Here is a 25,000-nt window from a genome sequence, read left to right on the forward strand (position 1 = left end):
CTCTCTAACCTTAGCCTACCTTTGTTTTTGGCATTTATAAACAATCGTCCTGCTATAAAGTGCAGAACTTGTTCTTAAACTTGTGGAAATGAATTAGAGGACTTATTTCTGTGTATTAATATTGTGGTTTTTGTTCAGATGGATTCTGTTGGAGCCGTAACAACGGAACAGAAGACTGAAAATAAAGATGCGTCCCTGAAACCAGCCGAATCCTCCAAAACCTCCAAGGTAGCTGCAGGGACGTCTCTGTTTTACTGATGTTTGAATGACATGCAGGAAAGTGCCACAGGCCGGAATTGAAACTGCAGCATCTGCGTCAAGGGCTGAGCCTCTATATATGGGTGCGCGCTCTACGACCAGGCCACCCAGGCACCCTACAGGAATTCTTTCTAATGCTGTTTTAATCTTGTGGTTTATTCAGATGGATCCTGTTGGAGCTGTGAAGCCCAAAAAGAAGACAGGATCAAGATCCGTCCCTGAAACCAACCGAAACCTCCAAGGTAGCTGCAGGGACATCTGTTCTACTGATACTAACATCTGTTTGATTTTCCTCTCAAGTTGCTGTTTGTTTATTTATTATTTTTAATGCTCGTCATTATAGGACTCATGACACTTCCCTGAGGTCTTATTATCTAAAACAGGATTTCCAATAATACTTTAAAGTGCTCATATTATGCTCATTTAAGTATTTAGAGGTTGTACCAGAATAGGTTTATGTATTTTCATTTTCAGAAAACACCATATTTTTGTTGTACTGCACATTGCTGCAGCTCCTCTTTTCACCCTGTGTTCAGGTCTCTGTTTTAGCTACAGAGTGAGACCTCTCACTGCTGTAACATCTTTGTTGGCAGTCGCACATGCTCAGTAGCTAGGTAAGGACTACATGCTCAGTAGCTGGGTAAGGACTACATGCTCAGTAGCTAGGTAAGGACTACATGCTCAGTAGCTAGGTAAGGACTACTAGCCAGTCAGAAGCAGAGTATGAGGGCGTGTCCTGACAGTACCTAGGTAAGGACTACTAGCCAGTCAGAAGCAGAGTATGAGGGTCCTGACAGTACCTAGGTAAGGACTACTAACCAGTCAGAAGCAGAGTATGAGGGCGTGTCCTGACAGTACCTAGGTAAGGACTACTAGCCAGTCAGAAGCAGAGTATGAGGGCGTGTCCTGACAGTACCTAGGTAAGGACTACTAACCAGTCAGAAGCAGAGTATGAGGGCGTGTCCTGACAGTACCTAGGTAAGGACTACTAGCCAGTCAGGAGCAGAGTATGAGGGCATGCCCTGACAGTACCTAGGTAAGGACTACTAGCCAGTCAGAAGCAGAGTATGAGGGCGTGCCCTGACAGTACCTAGGTAAGGACTACTAGCCAGTCAGAAGCAGAGTATGAGGGCGGGCCCTGACAGTACCTAGGTAAGGACTACTAGCCAGTCAGAAGCAGAGTATGAGGCGTGCCCTGACAGTACCTAGGTAAGGACTACTAGCCAGTCAGAAGCAGAGTATGAGGGCGTGCCCTGACAGTACCTAGGTAAGGACTACTAGCCAGTCAGAAGCAGAGTATGAGGGCGTGTCCCTGACAGTACCTAGGTAAGGACTACTAGCCAGTCAGAAGCAGAGTATGAGGGGCGTGCCCTGACAGTACCTAGGTAAGGACTACTAGCCAGTCAGAAGCAGAGTATGAGGGCGTGCCCTGACAGTACCTAGGTAAGGACTACTAGCCAGTCAGAAGCAGAGTATGAGGGCGTGCCCTGACAGTACCTAGGTAAGGACTACTAGCCAGTCAGAAGCAGAGTATGAGGGCGTGCCCTGACAGTACCTAGGTAAGGACTACTAGCCAGTCAGAAGCAGAGTATGAGGACGTGCCCTGACAGTACCTAGGTAAGGACTACTAGCCAGTCAGAAGCAGAGTATGAGGGCGTGCCCTGACAGTACCTAGGTAAGGACTACTAGCCAGTCAGAAGCAGAGTATGAGGGCGTGTCCTGACAATACCTAGGTAAGGACTACTAGCCAGTCAGAAGCAGAGTATGAGGGCGTGCCCTGACAGTACCTAGGTAAGGACTACTAGCCAGTCAGAAGCAGAGTATGAGGGCGTGCCATGCTAGCAGCTAGGCGAGCATTATAACGTGTTCCAAAGTGACCACGTTTGTCTCTGAAGTAAAGGCTGGACTACAATAGAGCTGTTTGGAGCAGTTTGTGAACAGTGTTTTCTGTTGGAGATGGTAAGTCCCTTTGGGGTGGACTTTGGGCTTTTTCACTTTGTAAACCTATAACATGCACAAAAAAGATATATTACACAATAAAGGAAAGGGGAAAAGCCAAAAAGCATAATATGAGCACTTAAAAGCTAGTTGCCAAATGAGTTGCTACAAAGCTAATTAAGACTATCAGTTCCACACAAGTCTCTGTATTTCTCAGTAGGACTATATTCAGAACATTGTGTCGTCCGCAGAAAATCAAGTGAAGATAATTACCTGTTCTGAGAAGTCCATCATCTTTTTTTAATCCTCTGTGTCTCCATGCGATCACGGAAGGCTTGTATCATGTGGATGTGCTGACAATGTTGTTGTCATTACTCAGAATTCCTCATGGGGGTGACAGAAACAATGCACTATAGCTTTAAATAAAATCGTCTGATGATGTCATAGAAGAAATAAGTTTGAGTTGTTTTAAATAAGAGTGACGTAGAACTGAACAATCTGTGTTTGTGTTCAAATTTACATTTTCATTTTTCTTTTTCAGGGAACAAGAGGAAACGTGAGGAGGAGAAGGAAGAGTTGATAGATTTGACTTCAGATCACACTGAAATCCCAATTCTTGAGATCTTTGATGGGAAAGTCGTTCAGAAATCTGGGCTGCGCACGTATAAAACCAAAAACAAAGAGAAAAAGGTTTTCTTTTATCTGGCTGTCGCTGATAAGAAAGCCAGCGTTAAAGTGATGGTATATGGAAAAAAACGTTTCCAAGAAATTAGGGAGCAGAGCTCATACTTGTTCAAAAAGCTAATAATAGATGAGTATGGTGTTAAGGTCACCAAGTCCAGCAAAGTGGCAGAGACGAGCCCTGTTGATGTCCCAGAGGAGCTTGCGATGGAAGCTTTGAAGCTAATTTATCCCGAGAGCCCAATGTACTCCATTAAAGAAGCCAAATTATCTGCTGACAAGACAGATGTGACTGTTGAAGGAACCATTACAGAGGTGAGTTTAAACTGGAGAACTTAATGGTCACTGGATTTCAACTGTCATAGACTTTGGTAAAAGTGATGTTAATGCATGTAGCATAGATGTACAACTGATCTCCTTGAACATTCAATTCACAGCAAGTAGAGGTGGTACTGAAACCACCAGTTTGTGTAATGTCGGGTTCAGTCTACACGATATCAGCCCAGTTATAGAGAGACGAAGTCCCCTTCCTGTGTCCTGGTTAATACAAGTATGACGAATATTAATAGCAGTGGCCGTTGATACCATCCATCCATCCATCCATCTTCGTCCGCTTATCCGGTATCGGGTCGCGGGGTAGCAGATCCAGCAGGGGACCCAAAACTTCTCTTTCCCGAGCCACATTAACTTGCTCCGACTGGGGGATCCCGAGGCGTTCCCAGGCCAGGTTGGAGATATAATCCCTCCACCTAGTCCTGGGTCTTCCCGAGGCCTCCTCCCAGCTGGGACGTCCCTCCACCTAGTCCTGGGTCTTCCCCGAGGCCTCCTCTCAGCTGGACGTCCCTCCACCTAGTCCTGGGTCTTCCCGAGGCCTCCTCCCAGCTGGGACGTCCCTCCACCTAGTCCTGGGTCTTCCCCGAGGCCTCCTCCCAGCTGGACGTCCCTCCACATAGTCCTGGGTCTTCCCGAGGCCTCCTCCCAGCTGGACGTCCCTCCACCTAGTCCTGGGTCTTCCCGAGGCCTCCTCTCAGCTGGACGTCCCTCCACCTAGTCCTGGGTCTTCCCCGAGGCCTCCTCCCAGCTGGGACGTCCCTCCACCTAGTCCTGGGTCTTCCCCGAGGCCTCCTCCCAGCTGGACGTCCCTCCACATAGTCCTGGGTCTTCCCCGAGGCCTCCTCCCAGCTGGACGTCCCTCCACCTAGTCCTGGGTCTTCCCCGAGGCCTCCTCTCCGCTGGACGTCCCCTCCACCTAGTCCTGGGTCTTCCCGAGGCCTCCTCCCAGCTGGACGTCCCTCCACCTAGTCCTGGGTCTTCCCCGAGGCCTCCTCCCAGCTGGGACGTCCCTCCACCTAGTCCTGGGTATTCCCCGAGGCCTCCTCCCAGCTGGACGTCCCTCCACCTAGTCCTGGGTCCTCCCTCGAGGCCTCCTCCCTAGGCGCCCAGGGGGGCATCCTTACCAGATGCCCGAACCACCTCAACTGGCTCCTTTCGACGCGAAGGAGCAGCGGCTCTACTCCGAGCTCCTCAGGGATAACTGAGTTTCTCACCCTATCTCTAAGGAGACGCCAGCCACCCTCCTGAGGAAACCCATTTCGGCCGCTTGTACCCCTGGATCTCGTTCTTTCGGTCATGACCGTTGATACCAGAAATGTAGTATTCAATACCAATAAACGTAAAAATAACAACACTGGCATGTACTGTAGCCTTCAAGTATTTAAAACAAACATTAAAAGACCCATTTGTGTATAAAAGGGTCACGTCATGGTCATAAAAACACAGTTTATGTTTGTACAGTGGATCACCATGCTTCTATTCACATGACGGGCATTGAATGCAGTAGAAAAAAAATCGGTTTCACTTCAATTGTATCGTGTCATCATTTTTTTAAATAAAAACCCAGCATTAATTTTTGATGCTCATGATATGTAATCCTTTTTTGTTTTTTAAGATTGAATTACGTAGATTAAAAAATGTAATCCATTTTCCAATTTTGAAGGGAAAATTAAGACGTTTTTTTGCTTATACATGATACCCAATCTGACAGTCAGACTGATGAGAAAATGCATCTTAAAAATAATATTATATATATATATATATATATATATATATATATATATATATATATATATATATATATATATATATATATTAGGGCTGTCAATCGATTAAAAAATGTAATCTAATTAATTACATACTCTGTGATTAATTAATAGAAATGAATCGCATACATAATTAACGGTGCCTGAACCGAGACTTTTTAAGAAAGTAAAAAAAGAAAAGAATAAAAAGGTACTAAACAACAGTCGGTGACATTAAAGAACGGCTTGTTTATTGCTAAGGCCATATGGTCAACATTAAATGTTTAATAACAATAACAATAACTTATTTCACTAGTAAATTGCTGTTGAACGACAAAAACAACAACCAGATAGGAAAAGGACATTTACAATAACTTCAAATGCACCACGAGGCTGTAGTTTACCAGTTTCATTGAACGCACCGTCTGTGTTGTTTCTCCGACGGCAGCTGCAGATTGTTACATCCCGGTGTTGAATCCTCTCCAGTAAAACACAGTCACACGTTACACCGTTTAGCGTTAGCTGTCAGCATTTAACCCTGTTTAATCCAGCTACTAGCTAGCGGTAGGCTAACGTTAGCTGCTGTTGAGTATAGTGTTAACTAGCTAGCGGTAGGCTAACGTTAGCTGCTGTCGAGTATAGTGTTAACTAGCTAGCGGTAGGCTAACGTTAGCTGCTGTCGAGTATAGTGTTAACTAGCTAGCGGTAGGCTAATGTTAGCTGCTGTCGAGTATAGTGTTAACTAGCTAGTGGTAGGCTAACGTTAGCTGCTGTCGAGTATAGTGTTAACTAGCTAGCGGTAGGCTAACGTTAGCTGCTGTCAAGTATAGTGTTAACTAGCTAGCGGTAGGCTAACGTTAGCTGCTGTTGAGTATAGTGTTAACTAGCTAACGGTAGGCTAACGTTAGCTGCTGTCGAGTATAGTGTTAACTAGCGTCATGTGCAGCGGTGTTTGTGTTTCAGAGCATCAGAGAGAAGAGCAGACATATCAGTGGCACCAGATTTCGGTAGCCAGGGTTGGCAGGAAGAAGATTTTTACAAGTAAATGTTCCAATAATAATCCAGGCAGAACATCCTCGTCTCCTCCTTCATTTTACAGTCCAATGGTGCTAGAACGGCTCCGGGTCAAACCTCAATATGGAATGGATTAATCTGCGATTAATTAATCGAAATTAACGATATATATATATATATATATATATATATATATATATATATATATATATATATAATAAGTAATAATTATATATATAAAATAAGTATTTTCTTTTTTAATTTCTGAATCTTGTACTGTTGGTTTGTTCAGATTGATCCTGTCCAAAAGACTGAGAGTAAGGACGACACAGAGAGAGGTTTCCAACTTAAAGACGAGACTGATTCCATCGACATCTTCATGTGGGGGGACGCCACCGAGCAATGCAACGGATTATCGGTCGGAGATGTCGTTAAGGTTACCAACATGAAGATCCATCAGTTCTTTGAAACAACCCTGAACTCAACTGTATACAGCAGAATTGAAAAGGTACCTGCAGTTATCTCCTCGTTCTACTTTTATAAAGCCACAAGTCAGCCATGTTTGTTTTTAAGTCTGTGGAATGAGGCACACCTGGACGCTAAATTAGGAATCCTAAAAAGACACAATATGTAATTTGCAAGGGAATGTGCAAGGGACTTGAAAAGTGGCGTTCTCCAGCTAGGTAGCATATTTAAGGAAATAATCAGTAAGTAAGTAAGTGTTACGGCCACAGCAAACAAACACAACTTAAATGTGACCGTCAACATATCGAAGAACAACAAACACCGAGGATTAGTTAAAGTAAATTAAAGTTTATTCACACCTTAACTATTAGTGTTTTAACCAAAACTACGGGAGTCTCGAGGTCTGACCAAAAAGATCAAAAGAAGGGAAGAAGCCTGAGCCAACCCATCAAGGCCCATCGGACCCAGAACCCCCCCCAAACTAAAGAGTAGTGACTAATTAACAAAGAAACAATGCTGCGAAAACTTGATTACCAGACTTCCATCCTCAAAAGGAAATAAACAAAAGAAGACAACGGTGATCAGAGCTGCTTCAGTCTCAGAGAGTGATCCCTGTCTCCCAGCCTTCCTCATATACAGGGGCGGGGCCACACTCACAATCAGGAATCAGGAACAACAGAGATGACGAGAGCAGGGCGGGGAGCGCATAACAGTACTATATACACTTAGTTAGTTTGCTTTATTGTAGTTAGGATACTGATTATACTGTTGGGCACACCCCTTCAGCTCAATTTCAAAAACAGTTCGTGATGATTAACTCGGTCAAAAGCCTTGGAGGCATCAATTAAACCAATCAAAATAGAGGAATTATTCCTTTTATAGGTTTCTACCATTTCCTTCAGTGCGTTTATACATAGATCGGTACCATTTAATTTGATTTATACTTTTTACTGATCCCTTGGTAGCACCTTGGTAGTGCCCAGGAGGTGAATTGGCATCTCTTCAGCTACTAATCTACACTCCTACGGACTGAGCTACTGCCACACCCATTCTTAGCCTTAAAGCCAAACTGGTTGTCTAAAGTGTAGAAATAAACACACAACCTATTTAATTAAAAATTCTTTCCAGGACGTTTGTCTATGATTATCCACGCTCCCCACCTTGCCGACTTTATCTTTAATGACAGGTGCCAGAGTAACGGACAACATCGAGTCTGGTGTAGAAATGGTACAGGTTTGTATGTATCTATTGATCATTTTGCATACATAAAGAACACTAATACACAATACATGCAAGGGTACACAGACAACTAGCAGAGATTCTTCACGACCATACATTGCCAGGTCTCTATTATATTTTCTAGTCATACATGAGCTGGAGAACATATAGCATAACGTTGTTAGTGAAGTCTCTCGTGTGTGTTTTCTGTTGGTCCGAGGAGAGAAGAATGCCGCAGTGCGTCTGCACTATACTACATTACTACAATAACAAAGGGGGGCCCCATCTTGTGGCACTACTAAGGATTGCAGTTATGACTGTCTGTTACATCATGGGACATGGCCAAGTGTTCACAAAACAAGAAAGACAAAGGGTTAACATATAAATAATATAAAATCACATATAAAAAGAAAAAAACAAGCAATAATAATTATAGACCTTTAAACTTGAATGGAAAAAGGAAAAGATTGGTTAGACTGTTAATGTCAATCTCTCTTTTGCAGGTTCAAAGTGTCGGCACCAAGAATGTGAGAATTGAGATTATAGGGATCCTAAAAGCCAATCAGGAGGAGACTTACCTGGAGGCAGAGTTCAAGAACCAGCCGCACATGTTTGTTGTGGATTCTCCACTTCTGGCAAAGACATTTGGCTTCAAACTGGATGAAGATTTCGAAGAAAGCCTTCTTGATGAAATACCACTCTCAGCAGATGCAGAAATACAAGGAACCATATCGCTGAACTCAACTGTATACAGCAGAATTGAAAAGGTACTTGCAGTGATCTCCTCGCTCTACTTTTATGAAGCCACAAGTCAGCCATGTTTGTTGTTAAGTCTGTGGAATGAGGCACATCTGGACGCTAAATTAGGAATCCTACTATGCTGAAGGTATGATCGCCCTACTCAGCCTCTGATTGGCTAGTATTCATTGGTAAGGTTAGGGCATGATGAGTGAGACTGGTTAGGTTAGGGCTGCACAATTAATCTAATCGTAGTTGCGATGTCACTATGTGGGATTAAATGAACGTCAGTAAATGTATGTCTTTGCTTGTGACACTCTAGTCTCTGTGTGCACTGCAGTCTTAAGGCTGTAACACCCTTCACTTTACCAACGGTACTGACAACCGATGAATCCACCAAGTCTTAAGAAGCTTGTTGCTTTATTGTTCAGTCGTCTTGGCTATCTCCTCTCGCTTTTTGCTCACACAGCCGCTACTCTGCGACACCTCTCCCTCCTTGCTTACTAATCACTCACTGACGTCCTTCACTTAACGCACCTGTCCGCGATTAAACACAAACGATCCAAATGGATCCCACAATCAAACTCACGCGAATAGGGTGACACAAACCTTGTATTTCGCCTTGGCGGGAACATGCATGCTAACCTTCATAACAATTTCCACAAATTATATGACCAATCACTAGTCTCTGTTTAGGCAGTGTCTCATGTGTCGTGTATAGTCACGTGAGTATCAGAAGTGTTGAGGGTTTTAGAGCTTGCAAACTTTAAGAAGAGGTAGTACAAACAACATGGTCTCAGTTTCCACCCCTATGCTGATGATACACAGCTCTATATCAGCACCAAACCATCCACTCAGCCCCCCTCTCCCTGGTCAACTGTCTGCATGACATCAGAGCCTGGATGTCAACCCATCCTCCGAGGTCCACAACCTTGGAGTAACCTAGTCTATATCCTTGACGTTCCACTCCTGGATTGCTCTGGTGCCGCAGGAAATTCCGCTGGATGCATGCATTTTCCGTTTCCTTACGCTTTCTTTCTTTGTTCTTTGAGGACTATGGTTAACTGCTTCTCAGATCTCTGCAGGGTAAATTGAGACAGCTAGCTAGACTATCTGTCCAATCTGAGTTTTCTCTCGCAGCGGCTCTGTGCGGAGCTTAGCACCGCCCATGTTGATTTGGATAGGTTTAAATAAATGCCGTTAAACCAGAGCACGTTTTCCTCCCATCACCGAATGCTGTGGAGTAGCCAGACCCTCCTTCAGTGCACTTTGGAGGAGGGTCTGGCAAAGCGAGACTAGGTGTAATCTGACCTTGAACCACACTAACTTTGCAAGAAAAAAAACGAACCAATGGGAAAAGTTTTAAAACCCATCAACTGATTTGGACCAAAGCAAACAAACTATAGGTGTGAAAACGCCCTTAAACACCTTTGTATAATTCAACAGAAACACAAACTGCTGTGTTGTATCATATTGTCTTATACTGAGAGGTATTTCCGATATTTGACAATAGGGGGTCTTCGTGTTTTAAACCAAGGACCTCCTAACTGAAAGAGAGATGGAGCAGGGACCCCCTACTACATATATTGTATAAAATGAAGTAGCATATTAAACTGGGCCTATAATAACGTGTAGGGCAGCCAGAAGCCTTTATACATACTTTTTTAGTGCATAGAATACTAAGCTATTAAAATAATGATTGTCGGCATGATTTTATAAATGATCTTTTAATGTTACACATGCATGTGACACAGGGAATCTTTAGGATGAACTGTATCCGTGGATGGCCTTAGGCTCACTTGCCTATAGGTAAGGTAGTTACTATCATCAGCAGGGATTCATATTTGACTCTGAGGACCCCCTAGGGGTCCTTCTCTGTATTAGAGGACTTCTATCTAATGTTGTTTTAATCTTGTGGTTTGTTCAGATGGATCCTGTAGAGCAAGAAGAGCAATATTCGTCCCTGGAAGCAGCTGAATCCTCCAAACCCTACAAGGTAGCAGCAGGGACGTCTCTTCTACAGATACATGATCTGTTTCAAATGTGATTTACTTTCCTCTCAAGTTGCTGTAATACAGAAGTTCTCTTTGAGGCATAAATCTAGGAAAGCCGTCAGTGACGTTTGAGGGTTTCCTCTTTGCTATGTTTCTAGCCATTAACCAGTTGTTTTTTTTTGTGTCCCTCTGTGTTGCAGATGTCATCAAGGCTTTTAGAAAAAAGGTGGAAAAGAGCGCTGAGCTCCATCCTAGAGAAGCTGACTGAGCAACAATTTGCGAAGATGGTTTTCAATCTGGTCAAAATCCCCGTAAAATTGAAAACTGACAAAGCAAGAAGATATATCTCTTATTTAATCTTCGAGCACTTCGGGACAGAAGGGTCCATCTCTGAAATAGATAAAATAATGAAGATGATACCAGTAAATGACGCTGCCGTCCAGAAGCTGCTGCGGCCCTTTGTGGAGGAGCTGAAGGAACAACGGCAGGAGGAAAAAGGTTTGAAGGGTTCATACGATTAACAGTTTGAATCAGTGGGTTTCTTCCTCTCCAGCTCTTTTAAGTTGTTTTTTCTTTTTCAGGGACGACGAGCAATCATGCTTCTGGTCCAGGATCAGTGACCAAGAAGCCAAAAAACTTTCTTTGACTTGGTAACAAATGCTTTAGCTTAACTTACATGAATATAGATGCTAAAATAGATATTTTGATATTTGACTTGGTGACAAAGTGATTGCTGCACATGTAACTTTGGGCATAACGTTAGCTAAGTGTCTTCCCAATTCTCTTCCTGCTGATTCCTCACGTCTGTTTCCATCTGTAGCTCAGTTTTTCGGCTCGGCAGCTTATACAAAGTTAAAATAAGGGCTCTTTGACTTTACATTGTTGGTGAATATCACCACACAGCAGCTTTTAGGCATTTATCGGTTGTTTGCTAGCAGACGGAATTACAGGCACCTTCACGCAATAGAGATCCATCGGTGGCGGCGGGACTTAAATGTGATCGGTCTCTATGGTGGTGTAGTGAACACAAAAGCCTTGAACTTGCTTACCTGTTGCGTCAGACAGCTAGGGGTTACAATGTGGCTTGTTGATCATAGTCTGACTCCTGTGTTGTGCACAGGGACTGAAGTTAACTTTTTTAGCCACCAGCCACTGTGATTGTAAAATCCACTAGCCACATAGGCTTTTTACCAGCCACTTTTTTTGCCTCATACAAGGTGAAATACAGGAAATGCATAAGCATCGTTCTTGAACTTGTCAAGAATACACATTTAAGTGCTGTCAAGTTATTAACGAAATCAATATAATGAATGAGTCTTATCAAACATATTTTTCACTAATCTTTTTAGTTAATGATTTCCCCTGTCAGAGACAGTTATCATATACCGACTGCTCCTCTGAGTCCACAAAAAAGGAGCAGACACACTCCTCTTCCTCCACCTCTTTCTCTGAGCCGTACACACGACTGTCACAGCAGTACATTTGTTCTGCACTGCTGTCGTAAATCTGCACCTCACAAACCTTGCCGTTGTCGCCAACTGTCCACTTGGTAATAAAATGTCTTCTTTTACCTTTCTTTGAATCGTCCTCATCTTTTCCTTGGTTGCTTGTTTCATCCGGCCTCTTCACCCCAGTAATGTGCCACCGCATTTTTAGCTCAAATCCAAGCAAATGGCGGACTTGGTGGAAATGTGAAAGAACAACAATGGCAAAAAAAAAACCAACTTTGAATCACTCAGTTCTCATTGGCTGCCAAGGTCTGTCAACTAGATGACAGTTTTACCCGCCAATAGCAAAATTAACCCACATTTGGCGCGTGGTCGGGTGTTAATTTCAGACCCAGTAGAGGACATTGACCCAGAAGAGGACATTGACCCAGAAGAGGACATTGACCCAGAAGAGGACAGTGACCCAGTAGAGGACAGTGACCCAGTAGAGGACAGTGACCCAGAAGAGGACATTGACCCAGTAGAGGACAGTGACCCAGTAGAGGACATTGACCCAGCAGAGGACAGTGACCCAGTAGAGGACAGTGACCCAGTAGAGGACAGTGACCCAGCAGAGGACATTGACCCAGAAGAGGACATTGACCAAACAGTAGGGTTGGGTACCGAACCCTGTACTTTTAGCGGTACCGACCGAATCAATACAATAATCGTTATTACCGAGTATCGGTTCACGTAAAATCAAACGGTGCCAAATTTCGGTACTTTCACGTGCATCAGCAGCAGTGAGCACCAGCTGAGGATATGCCTGAGCTGAAGGGCTCTACGAGCTGAGCGGACTAAGTCCACTATGAGTCAGAAAAGCTAACGCTTTGCGAGCAAGATTCAAAGTCAATAACATTGTGTACAGTTGACAATCAGTACAAATAGTAAATGTTTAACATCAAGACAAGCTAGCTATCCAACCAGGTCATTAGCAGCTTTCCGACCGGAGGGATTTTTGCAGTTCCTAGAACATAACGTTCCTAGAAACCTTTTTTTCTCGTGTTCCGACTGGACCAATTTGGGGATTATTAAGTTCCTCTAGCCGCAGTTCCTGTAACTCTTTTAGCTCCTACTTCAGGGCGGGCTCTTTTCCCTTTTCCGCATAGTAGTTGTTAGATGGCTGTGTTACAATGACAAAAGGTTAGTTCCTATGACCACTTGGCCAGTGTGAATGCAAATGGGAACCGGTTTTTGGGGGGAGAGTAGTTAGTAGAACTGTTTAGAAGTGGACTGTTCCTGTAACTACTTGGTCAGAAAGAGGCTTTTGTCTCCAAAACAATATAACGACTTTTGACTGAACGCCTGAAGTAGCGACCTGAACAGTGAACGAGATGTGAGATAATGTTGTTCACTGTGAAACAAAGTCAGTTCAGATGGGCACTAAAACTCACTTCTTGCAGCTTGTTTGTTAGCACCATCCTGTCTGAGGTTGACTGAGTGTGTGTGTTTGTTTTTTTTTGTTTACTGGCCATTGTTCATACGTTCATATTTTTAGGAGGGGGATAAAATGTTCATATGTGGGGTGGGGAGGGTGTTTGTATTGTGTTTAAATAAAATGTTTAAACTGAGAAGTTTTTTTGTTGTAGTTGTTACAACCAGGCGTTACAGTTTCAGTAAGAGTAAGGTAACGAAAAAAGTACAGTTGAATACCAAGACCGAACACCAGGCACCGGTACCGATATTGGTTCAGATGCGAAAGGTACCTAACCCTACCAAACGGTGTAAAGCGTCCCAGCAGAGGACAGCGACCCAGCAGAGAAAAGACTGTTCTCAGTTCAGACAGTTTGTAAAGAGAGTGTCTGATGCTAATCTAAACCAGCGTCTGGATAAACTCCTTGAATGTGATGTTATAAATAATAAGGAAAAGCAGCCAGTCAGACCAAGAACTAGAGCAGACAAAGCACGAGAAGTGATCGTCAAGGTGCGAAGAACGGGAAATAACGCCAGCTTAGTTCTGATCGCTGCTCTCCGTGAGGTGGATTCACTCCTTTCGAAAATGTTAAGCTGAAGGTTCAAGGTTATTTATTAGTCATGTGCACAACAATAACAGAAGTCATTGACGGTTAAAATCGTAGGCCTGGTTGGGACACTTTGCAGATGGAGTAGGTCTAGAGACCACACTCAATAATTTACAGAGGCCCAACAATTCTTCCATGAGCAAATGCATCTGGTGCGACAGCTGCTTGGAAAGACTTCCTTTTAACTGTCACGTTCCTGCTCCGCTCTTATTTTGTGTTTTTTGGACTTCCCGTTTTATTTTGAAATGCATTGTTTTGTTGTCATTACAGGTCACTTCTTCCCCTCTTTGTTCTGTGTTCCCGCCTGTGTGATTACCTTCCCATTCCTAATGTGTATCACCTGTTAGTTATCATCATCCCCAGTTCCCACTGCATATATTCACCCAGTATCCACTCAACCTCTGCCAGATTGTAGTTGTACTTCGTGTCACTCTCTCCAGCGAGTTCTCCTTGTTAGTTCTCTAGTGTTATTTGACTTTTGCCGTACTCCTGACTACGATATTTGCCTACTACTTTCTGTACCTTCGCCCGTTTTTGTTCTGAGAAACAATAAATCTACATACCTGTGATTCCCTCTCAGAGTCGTGCATTTGGGTCTGCCGTTGTACCTTAACATTAACAGGCAGAACCTCGGACAGAACCTGGCTCTTGGTGGGCGGCCATCTGCTTCATGTAGGTAAAGTATTATATACATTTCTGATCTGCTACACTACGACCCACCCAGACCTCTCAGGTGGTCTGGGACAGGTCTGCTACACTACGACCCACCCAGACCTCTCAGGTGGTCTGGGACAGGTCTGCTACACCACGACCCCCCCCAGACCTCTCAGACACCCAGACCTCTCAGGTGGTCTGGGACAGGTCTGCTACACCACGACCCACCCAGACCTCTCAGGTGGTCTGGGACAGGTCTGCTACACCACGACCCACCCAGACCTCTCAGGTGGTCTGGGACAGGTCTGCTACACTACGACCCGCCCAGACCTCTCAGGTGGTCTGGGACAGGTCTGCTACACTACGACCCACCCAGACCTCTCAGGTGGTCTGGGACAGGTCTGCTACACTACGACCCACCCAGACCTCTCAGGTGGTCTGGGACAGGTCTGCTACACCACGACCCACCCAGACCTCTCAGGTGGTCTGGGACAGGTCTGCTACACCACGAACCACCCTCTCAGGTGGTCTGGGACAGGTCTGCTACACTACGAACCGCCCAGACCTCTCAGGGGGGCTAGGTCTGCTACACGGGACAGACCTCTCAGGTGGTCTGGGACAGGTCTGCTACACTACGACCCACCCAGACCTCTCAGGTGGTCTGGGACAGGTCTGCTACACCACGACCCACCCAGACCTCTCAGGTGGTCTGGGACAGGTCTGCTACACTACGACCCACCCTCTCAGGTGGTCTGGGACAGGTCTGCTACACCACGACCCACCCAGACCTCTCAGGTGGTCTGGGACAGGTCTGCTACACCACGACCCACCCAGACCTCTCAGGTGGTCTGGGACAGGTCTGCTACACTACGACCCACCCAGACCTCTCAGGTGGTCTGGGACAGGTCTGCTACACTATGACCCGCCCAGACCTCTCAGGTGGTCTGGGACAGGTCTGCTACACTACGACCCGCCCAGACCTCTCAGGTGGTCTGGGACAGGTCTGCTACACCACGAACCCCCCAGACCTCTCAGGTGGTCTGGGACAGGTCTGCTACACCACGACCCACCCAGACCTCTCAGGTGGTCTGGGACAGGTCTGCTACACTACGACCCACCCAGACCTCTCAGGTGGTCTGGGACAGGTCTGCTACACTACGACCCACCCAGACCTCTCAGGTGGTCTGGGACAGGTCTGCTACACCACGACCCACCCAGACCTCTCAGGTGGTCTGGGACAGGTCTGCTACACCACGACCCACCCAGACCTCTCAGGTGGTCTGGGACAGGTCTGCTACACTACGACCCACCCAGACCTCTCAGGTGGTCTGGGACAGGTCTGCTACAGGTCTGCTACACTATGACCCACCCAGACCTCTCAGGTGGTCTGGGACAGGTCTGCTACACTATGACCCACCCAGACCTCTCAGGTGGTTTGGGACAGGTCTGCTACACTACGACCCACCCAGACCTCTCAGGTGGTCTGGGACAGGTCTGCTACACCACGACCCACCCAGACCTCTCAGGTGGTCATCATTATCTTCATCTCAACATGTCTTTTAAAAGATCTACATATCTAATGTATGTAAGAATCACCATGAGGAGAAAAAAACCTGTTTTTGTAGAATGGCTTTTATGCTTTTTTATTTGCACATTTTAATTGTTGATAAATGTTTTTTTAGTTTTTCTGTTTGTCTTCTCTCTTCTATATTTTGTGTTTTTTGTCGTCTTGTTTTTATTCACCCACTTTTGTCTCTCTAATGTTGAGCTCTCTGTTGGTTTACTGACCTCTGGATATCCTACTTTAGTCTCGTTTTGTCGTCAAAGTACTTTGTAAACTCTGTTTTTAAAGGTGCTATATACATAAAGTTATTATGTTGTTGTTATATAGTGTGTTTTTTATAGTGTTAACTAGCTAGTGGTAGGCTAACGTTAGCTGCTGTCGAGTATAGTGTTAACTAGCTAGCGGTAGGCTAACGTTAGCTGCTGTCGAGTATAGTGTTAACTAGCTAGCGGTAGGCTAACGTTAGCTGCTGTCGAGTATAGTGTTAACTAGCTAGCGGTAGGCTAACGTTAGCTGCTGTCGAGTATAGTGTTAACTAGCTAGCGGTAGGCTAACGTTAGCTGCTGTCGAGTATAGTGTTAACTAGCTAGCGGTAGGCTAACGTTAGCTGCTGTCGAGTATAGTGTTAACTAGCTAGCGGTAGGCTAACGTTAGCTGCTGTCGAGTATAGTGTTAACTAGCGTCACATGCAGAGGGGTTTGTGTTTCCTGTAACGTCTGTTTCAGAGCAGCAGAGAGAAGAGAAAACATATCAGTGGCACCAGATTTTCGTCTGTATGCAAACGTCAATATGGAATGGATTAATCTGCGTTAATTTATTTTGTCAGCCCTACTTTAAACACAACATATTTACAGTCCAGAGCTTGACGCACAAACATTTAATGGCCCACGCTGATGTTGTCACAATGTCAGTGACTGCTACGCCAGCATTGTTTGACAAATCAAACAGTCCATAAAGACCTTGAACATGCCTTCTGCAGACACAACTACACAAACAATTAACCATTTACCTTCCAACCTTTGATAGTCTCTTCTGCTACACAGTACAAATACATCCAGAAAAACAGGGAAGAGTGAGTTAAATGTCATTTGAACCACAATCCTATAGTGTTTGTTGATGTAATTAATTGTTGATTGTGAAGGATCTTCATCATTGCCCTTTGAAAATGTTATCTTATGTTCTTTTATTCCTGATTCATTAACATCTAAGAAGCATATTGTTGTAGCTTGTAATGTGGAGCTTGAACAACACATTTAGTGGAGTGTAGTGTACTAAATTACAATAGCTCCCCCCAAAATATATTAAAAATATATAAAATCAAAAAATTAAAGTACCGTATTTTCCAGACTATAAGTCGCATCAGTCAAAAAAATGAGTCGTGAAGAGGAAGAAAACATATATAAGTCGCACTGGACTATAAGTCGCATTTATTTAGACATTTATTTCACAAAATCCAAGACCAAGAACAGACATTTAATCTGGAAAGGAGAGTTATTAAACTACCCAACAGCCCCCAGAACAAGGGGCTGAATACGGTAGGTGTCTCTACGTTAACGTAACACATTAACAGTTATTAAACTACCCAACAGCCCCCAGAACAAGGGGCTGAATACGGTAGGTGTCTCTACGTTAACGTAACACATTAACAGTTATTAAACTACCCAACAGCCCCCCAGAACAAGGGGCTGAATACGGTAGAGTGTCCTCTATGTTAACGTAACACATTAACAGTTATTAAACTATCCAACAGCCCCCAGAACAAGGGGCTGAATACGGTAGGTGTCTCTACGTTAACGTAACACATTAACAGTTATTAAACTACCCAACAGCCCCCAGAACAAGGGGCTGAATACGGTAGGTGTCTCTACGTTAACGTAACACATTAACAGTTATTAAACTACCCAACAGCCCCCAGAACAAGGGGCTGAATACGGTAGGTGTCCTCTACGTTAACGTAACACATTAACAGTTATTAAACTACCCAACAGCCCCCCCAGAACAAGGGGGCTGAATACGGTAGGTGTCCTCTATGTTAACGTAACTCATTAACAGTTATTAAACTACCCAACAGCCCCCAGAACAAGGGGCTGAATACGGTAGGTGTCCTCTACGTTAACGTAACACATTAACAGTTATTAAACTACCCAACAGCCCCCAGAACAAGGGGCTGAATACGGTAGGTGTCCTCTATGTTAACGTAACACATTAACAGTTATTAAACTACCCAACAGCCCCCAGAACAAGGGGCTGAATACGGTAGGTGTCGCTATGTTAACGTAACGTAACAGCTCTGTTGACGAGCCTCTCCCAGCAGCACGTTGTTCCAGCACCCATCTGTGGACTCCTTCCTCCAGCTCTGGCCATCTGGATTTCAGCGCGACTAGCTTTCTTTGTTTTCTTCATTGCAGTAAGACTAACCTTTTCTCCAGTCCCTCACAAGTTTCTCTCTCACTCCAAACTCTCCTTCTGCTGCTCGATGACCGTTTCCGGCTGCGTGTTTTACTACCTGCAGTCTCCTGCAGCTTCTTTTCTTTCTCAGTTGTCTTTAGGAGCAGCATATAGTCCTCACAAGCCTAGAGCGTAGACGGTAATGTTTTCAGCATGAAATAACATTTAAAAACATTATATATATTTTGATATATAAGTCGCAGGACCAGCCAAAGTATGAAAAAAAAGTGCGACTTATAGTCCAGAAAATACGGTAGTCCTATGCGTACTTGAGAAGTGAACTTAAGTAGCTGTGTTTAGTTCTTTCTAACACCACAAGGCCTCCATCTTCGTCTTTCCATTCTCCCAAATGTTTCCAACATTTTATTCAAAGCTCTGTTACATTTGTTGTATCCCTTATAGTGACTATTTTGTCCTGAGTTTGTTCTTTGTCACCTTGGTGTTGACTGGGAGGGAATCTTCGGCGCTTGTTTGATCCAATAAACCAAAAAAATATAAAAACGTCCCCCAGAGCGTAGGATGGCCGCTCTGAGGCTGTGAAATAAATATAAAAGATGTAACCAATGACCAACCAGTTCATCTTTAAACACCAGGGGTCTCATTTATAAAAGTGTGCGTAGGATCCTTACTATAAGTGTACGTACGCACAAAAGCCAAAATGGCGTACGCCAAAAAAAAGTCAGATTTATAAAACCGTGCGTACCACACCTGTAAGCAATGTTCCTTTATAAATCATCAGATTACCTACAAGTGTGCGTACGTTAATCAGCCTCTTATCCCGCCCTGAACACGCCCATTTTTAACCAGAAGTAGTCAATGTAAAGCCCCTCGTGAATGCTGATCAGTAGGTTAATGTTACACCGAGTCATGATGACTGGCGGAGAAAAAAGCTAACAACTTCTCAGACGTTCAGGAATAGCTGCACATTGAATAATAATTTCAGCCTGTTCTTTCCCAGTGTAGGAAACCTATCTATAACTACATGTATTAATAATAATACGTCCAAAACAGCAGACATTACAGCACTCAGGGACAGCTTCGATAGACCACGTCGTGAACGGAGCGTTTCACTTACCGGTGTAGCCTCCCTGTTGGTGTCACGTCGTCTCATTCTACACGTATGTTGATAGTTTAGTCCTGAAACTGGTCAAATAAATCCAAATATCAGTCAAACCAAACGTCATGCAAATACAGAACCATTTCTAATAATCTTTTCTTTTTTCAAACACACACACTTTATTGCAGAGGATTATCCACCATGATTAGTTTGATCCGCAGCAGCATCAACGTTTACTTTAACATTTAGATGTCTTCTGGAGGATGATTTCCTGCCAGCAGCTCTGTGGAGTCGACGGTTTGCTTTAACAGTTGCAACAAAACTAAAACTAGTGATGGAAAATATACGAAATGATAAAAACTGACCCAGTTTATAATGTCAAGAAGTCACTCAATGGCGTTTTAAGCCCCCAACGTCGACTTAAAGGCACCTAACCTTAACCTAGTGCCTTCCAGTAGGCAATGGTTATAATCATGGTTAGGTTTAGGTGCCTGGAAGTCGACGTTGGGGGCTTAAAACGCCAAACACCCAAGAAGTCACAGCCAGCAAACATAAACAATAAGTTTTCTTTCTTATCTTTAAAGCAGCCGACAGAAAATCTCTTCTTTCACCGACGACGATGTTTCCTCATTCATTTAAATCTAATTCAGTGACGAAATGAATGTGACATGCAGAAGTTTTGAAGCCAAAGGGAATAAACATCTTCCCTTGTTCAAACCACAAGGTTATACCGTTTGTTTTATTCATTTTTCAGAAGGAAATTCACAATAAAGTATTTACTTAATACCAGGGATGCACCGAATCCAGGATTCAGGTTCGGCTGAATATTTGGGCTTTTTGACGGTGTTGGGTTTCTGCTGAACCTGAACTGAACCCTACGCTGTCACTCCGCGCTACGCTGGTCGACGTGATGACGTCGTTGATTACGGGAAGGTGTTTACGTAGGTGGAGCTTCAATGCAGCAGGCTGAGAGGAAGTGGAAATGGAACTGGTGAGCAGAAAAAGTGTTGTTTGGCAGTACTTTCAGTCAAAAGAAGGCCATTCAAGTCCAGCTACATGTTCAATCTGCAATGCTGATTAGTCTGGTGGTGGCGAGGACCCTAAACAATACACAACATCACCGCTGTTACAACATCTGGTATGAAACATCTGGAAGAATACGAGCTGAGCATGAAGGAATCTACAGACAGCAGCCAGAATGCAGCAACTTCAGGTACGGCAAAGGAAGGACAGTCACTGTTTACTTCATTAATGTGTTGACTGTGTTCATGGACTGAGGACGGGACGAGGACTCAGCAGAACCTCAACCAGGGGGTTCAGGATTCAGCAGAACCCCAAAAATCTGGATTTGGTGCATGGCTGGTTTGTTTTATTCATTTTTTAGAAGGAATTAGCAATAACGTATTTACTAGTTACTTAATACTCACTTTTCACAAACGTTTTCATGAATAATCCGTTCAAAGGGAATGATTTAACATTTCAAACAACAACAACAACATCAAGAAACATCCAAGGTTACTTTAAAATAAATAAGTCAGCTGACGTGTGCCTCGCTTCATTACTCGCCCCCCAAATTTGACCGACTCAGCTGCTAATTGGTCCGTTGTGTGACACCGTAACGTAAAACTTTATGGACAGGCGGTCGCCGTCGTCGTCTGGTTCCTCCTGTGGTCTTCGGGGGGGGGGTCAGAGGGCGCGTCTATGTGACCATGTACTCCTGCCGCTTGTTGAGTCGCACCTGGCAGAGCGAGACGGCGCCCACCGCCACGTAGATGCCGGCGGCGATGAAGCAGTTGATGCCGACCTGGTTGTAGAGACTGTAGATGTTCTGAGGAGGGTTTTTACTGCAGAGAGAAGAACACACGTCACTGCCTCTGACTGAAGACTTCAGCCTATTCATCTTAAAACATCTGATGTAGTAAACACACTGGCTGTCTGTGTGTGCGCGCGTGTGTGTCTGTCTGTCTGTCTGTGTTTGTGTCTGCGTGTCTGTCTGTGTGCGTTTGTGTTTGTGTCTGCGTGTCTGTCTGTGTGTGTTTGTGTGTGTGCGTTTGTGTCTGTCTGTGTGTCTGTCTGTGTGTGCGTGTGTCTGTGTGTGAGTGCGTGTGTCTGTGTGTGAGTGCGTGTGTCTGTGTGCACGAGTGTTTGTGTGTCTGTTTGCGCGTGTGTGTGCGCATGTGTGTGCATCTGTCTGCGCGCGTGTGTGTGTCTGTGTGTGCATGCGTCTGTGTGCGTGTGTCTGTCTGTCTGTGTGCGTTTGTGTCTGTCTGTCTGTGTGCGTGCGTTTGTGTCTGTGTGTGTGTGCGTTTGTGTCTGTGTGTGTGCGTTTGTGTCTGTCTGTCTGTGTGTGAGTGCGTGTGTCTGTGTGTGTCTGTGTGTGTGTCTGTGTGTGTGTGTCTGTCTGTCTGTGTGAGTGCGTGTGTCTCTGTCTGTGCGTGTGTCTGTGTGTGTGAGTGCGTTTGTGTGTGTGTGCGTTTGTGTCGGTGTGTGTGCGTTTGTGTCGGTGTGTGTGCTTTGTGTGTGTCCGTCTGTGTGCGTGCGTCCATCTGCGTCTCGTGAAATAATATCTGGGACAGGACTTCAAACATGTTTCCAGTTTCTTCTCCAGAGTTGACAGCGACTCACTCGTTCCGAATGTCCTCCTCGGTGAACGGGACGTCCTCGATCAGCACGGCCGACTTGGCGCTGAAGAAGATTCCCAGCATCGCCTGGAAGAAAACAGCAGCGGGTCAGAACAGAGAGGCTCAACGCGAGGCTCAGGGACCCAGCAGACGCCACAGGAAGTGTCCCGTTTATAACCTCTGTACTCTCGCTTTGCCGGACTGACTGTACAGAACACATTTACACCTATGTTAAAGGGAACACACACACACACACACACACACACACACACACACACTCTCTCTTCCTGTTTGGGAACATCACATGAGATGGAAAATGAGTCACATGATTCTTTTAAAAACGGAATTTTCTGCCACTCAGTTCCTGAAATGTAACACTAAAAATGCTCTAAGTCAGTCCGAAAACAACTGAACGTACTTTAATATTATTAGTGTCATCAGCTGATTTAAATGGCGCTGATCAATAATGTCACGATCCCCAAAACATATCAGAAATGTGTGTGTTTACATGACATTCTGGCACCATAAATGTATATAGCCTACATGTGTATATGTATATATAAACTACACATAAGGTTACATTAGACATTAGCCACCTCCGTAACGTTAATTAGACAGAGACACTGTCCAGTACAATGTCACTGATCATTATCGATTACTAGAACTGTGTATATTATTATCTAATGCTACTAACGTTACATTCAGCTTGGCCTACGTTACGTTACGTTACATGGGCGCCGTCTATTTACCGGAGACGAAAATTACGTTCAAGGATTACTTTGCGTCAGATGGTTTGTCATCCGTTATTTTTAGGGTTTTCGCTAACTTCAAAGAAATACATAAAATCGTAAAGACGTGCGCTGAAAAGCTCGAACTTTCATTTTCAATAAAAACGCCACGAACAGTTTGCTAGCGTATCAGTAAGAATCCAGGAAATAGCCGCCCCCCTCTCCCAGCCAAATGATCCATATTTCTTACCAGCATGATGACCCCCCAGATGCTGATCACTATCCCGCACGCGGCCATCTTCGGCCCGCAGAACAGAAGCGACGGCATGGCTGTGTTTGGCCTAATCGATCAATCAGAAGCTGGTTTTATTCGTTGATTCACTAAACTGAGAAGTGATCCTCAATCCTCACAGTCAGCTGAGCTGCATCACTCGGTTTTACTCGGTGAAATTCGCCAACTGCCGTGACAAGCAGCGGAGCGACCAATCAAAACGTCCCACAGCGCGGCGACCAATGAAAGCGTCCAGCTCTTCACGCCCCGCCTTTTCCTCTGAGATTGACCAATGGCGTTCAACCTCCAAAGTCGCGCAACATTCCCCCTTTATTCCGTCTGCCTTTTGTTGTACGATATTTATATTGTTTTCTTCTGAATATGTGAAATATATAAATTAATCCGAATTGATTCCAATCAATCTAAATCGGATGTGTTCTTCCAAAAGCTTCGTGTTTTAGAAATCTTACCCAGGTCTCTATGGAAGCGCGCTAACGATAGCGAGCTAGCTAACGTTACAGAAGCTAACTTTAGCTAGCAGCTAGCTCTGTACTTTCGTGTTATTGTTTTGAAGGAAGAGCAAGTTTAAAGAAAAGAGATTCAACTCCTTCACCGACATGACGTCTGCCTCTGCTAAGGTAAGCTCTCACCTGGCTATAAGAGATCTACTTTCTGCGCGCATCAACCGAAGCTTACGTTAGAGCGGCTCGCACAGCTGTAAACAAAACTCCACTCAGAAATCTGTTACTTTTACGGATTTTCTTACCGCACAGACATAGACAGCACGAAAAACGATTTAACTTGTTTTCTCCTAAATTAATACAATCTAATGCTACATTCGGCTAATCGATAATTCGCCAAACACATAACCTTACAATACAAATCCAAACTTTCCTGATTGCTTGTTGTGCTAGCCGGCTGGTGTGAGCCGTCCGAATGCTGATATTCAGTTGTGTTAAAAGTGCTGTTTGGTGGGTCAGGTTTTTCATAGACGTTAAAACAGAACTCAAGATTCATAAAACGTCCCGAGGACAGTTTATAGCTGCTGATCAGAGGATTCCTGCTGACATCACAGACCCAATAATGACGTATATTCATGTGCACACAGTCTGATGACCACCGTCATAGTCAACCTTTTAACATTTACTCAAGTATTAACAGCTGCTTTATTTATACCGCCACATTCAAAGTACTTTACATAAAACATTCAAGAGCAGTTAAAAACTATTAAAAACATTTGTTAATGATAATATATAAACGGCTTCTTTAAAGAAAGGCTTCAGCCGTCATTTAAAAGAAGTTTTGTTGCAGTTTTGTGGGAGTTTGTTCCCGATATGTGGAGCCTAAAAACATTATGTTTAGCACGTAAAATCTTATTTTGTCTTGTGTTCTGAATGACTCTCCCCTTCACTCAGCCAACGCTTGAATATATATTTACATTATTAGACAGACAGACACACACACACACACACACACACACACACACACACACACACACACACACACACACACACAGAAAGACAGACAGATAGACAGACAGACACACACACACACACACAGACAGACAGACAGACACACAGAGACACACACACACAAAGGTACACAGACAGACACACACACACAGAGAGACACACACACACACACACACACACAGATAGACACACACACACACACACACACACACACACACACACACACACACACACACACAGGTAACACACAGACACACACACACACAGACAGAGAGACACACACACACACACAC

General features: G+C 44.3%; 3 protein-coding genes across 3 annotated transcripts in view; 2 read left to right on the plus strand and 1 right to left on the minus strand.

The window, feature by feature from the left end:
* LOC144527577 (uncharacterized) overlaps positions 1–14,461 on the plus strand; it is a 27,856-nt gene extending 13,395 nt beyond the window's left edge. Inside the window, exons 11-18 of the mRNA XM_078265724.1 lie at positions 139–228; positions 422–500; positions 2,738–3,192; positions 6,262–6,477; positions 8,156–8,419; positions 10,318–10,386; positions 10,585–10,882; positions 10,966–14,461. Of these exons, the coding sequence (XP_078121850.1) occupies positions 139–228; positions 422–500; positions 2,738–3,192; positions 6,262–6,477; positions 8,156–8,419; positions 10,318–10,386; positions 10,585–10,882; positions 10,966–11,030 (1,536 nt within the window). The 3' untranslated portion in view covers positions 11,031–14,461. The remainder of the gene's footprint in view (positions 1–138; positions 229–421; positions 501–2,737; positions 3,193–6,261; positions 6,478–8,155; positions 8,420–10,317; positions 10,387–10,584; positions 10,883–10,965) is intronic.
* Positions 14,462–19,769: 5,308 nt separating this feature from the next.
* On the minus strand, positions 19,770–23,419 carry rnasekb (ribonuclease, RNase K b). Its single transcript, XM_078265428.1, has 3 exons — positions 23,215–23,419; positions 22,241–22,323; positions 19,770–21,459 (listed from the first exon to the last, which is right to left on the minus strand). The coding sequence occupies exons 1-3, from the start codon at positions 23,290–23,292 to the stop codon at positions 21,315–21,317; spliced, it is 306 nt and encodes a 101-aa protein (XP_078121554.1). The 5' UTR covers positions 23,293–23,419; the 3' UTR covers positions 19,770–21,314.
* Positions 23,420–23,520: 101 nt separating this feature from the next.
* The window catches only part of bacc1 (BPTF associated chromatin complex component 1), a 14,232-nt gene continuing 12,752 nt past the window's right edge, over positions 23,521–25,000 (plus strand). Inside the window, exon 1 of the mRNA XM_078265426.1 lies at positions 23,521–23,873. Within this exon, the coding sequence (XP_078121552.1) occupies positions 23,853–23,873 (21 nt within the window). The 5' untranslated portion in view covers positions 23,521–23,852. The remainder of the gene's footprint in view (positions 23,874–25,000) is intronic.

Source organism: Sander vitreus, chromosome 13 (assembly GCF_031162955.1).
Source record: "Sander vitreus isolate 19-12246 chromosome 13, sanVit1, whole genome shotgun sequence".
Lineage (NCBI taxonomy): Eukaryota > Metazoa > Chordata > Actinopteri > Perciformes > Percidae > Sander > Sander vitreus.

Excerpts from the sequence above, each read along its gene's own strand:
- rnasekb (XM_078265428.1), bottom strand. The coding sequence starts at position 23,292 with ATGCCGTCGCTTCTGTTCTGCGGGCCGAAGATGGCCGCGTGCGGGATA. Across the intron at positions 22,324-23,214 it reads TCTGGGGGGTCATCATGCTG|GCGATGCTGGGAATCTTCTT; the intron begins GTAAGAAATATG and ends GTTTTCTTCCAG. Across the intron at positions 21,460-22,240 it reads GAGGAGGACATTCGGAACGA|TAAAAACCCTCCTCAGAACA; the intron begins GTGAGTCGCTGT and ends TTCTCTCTGCAG.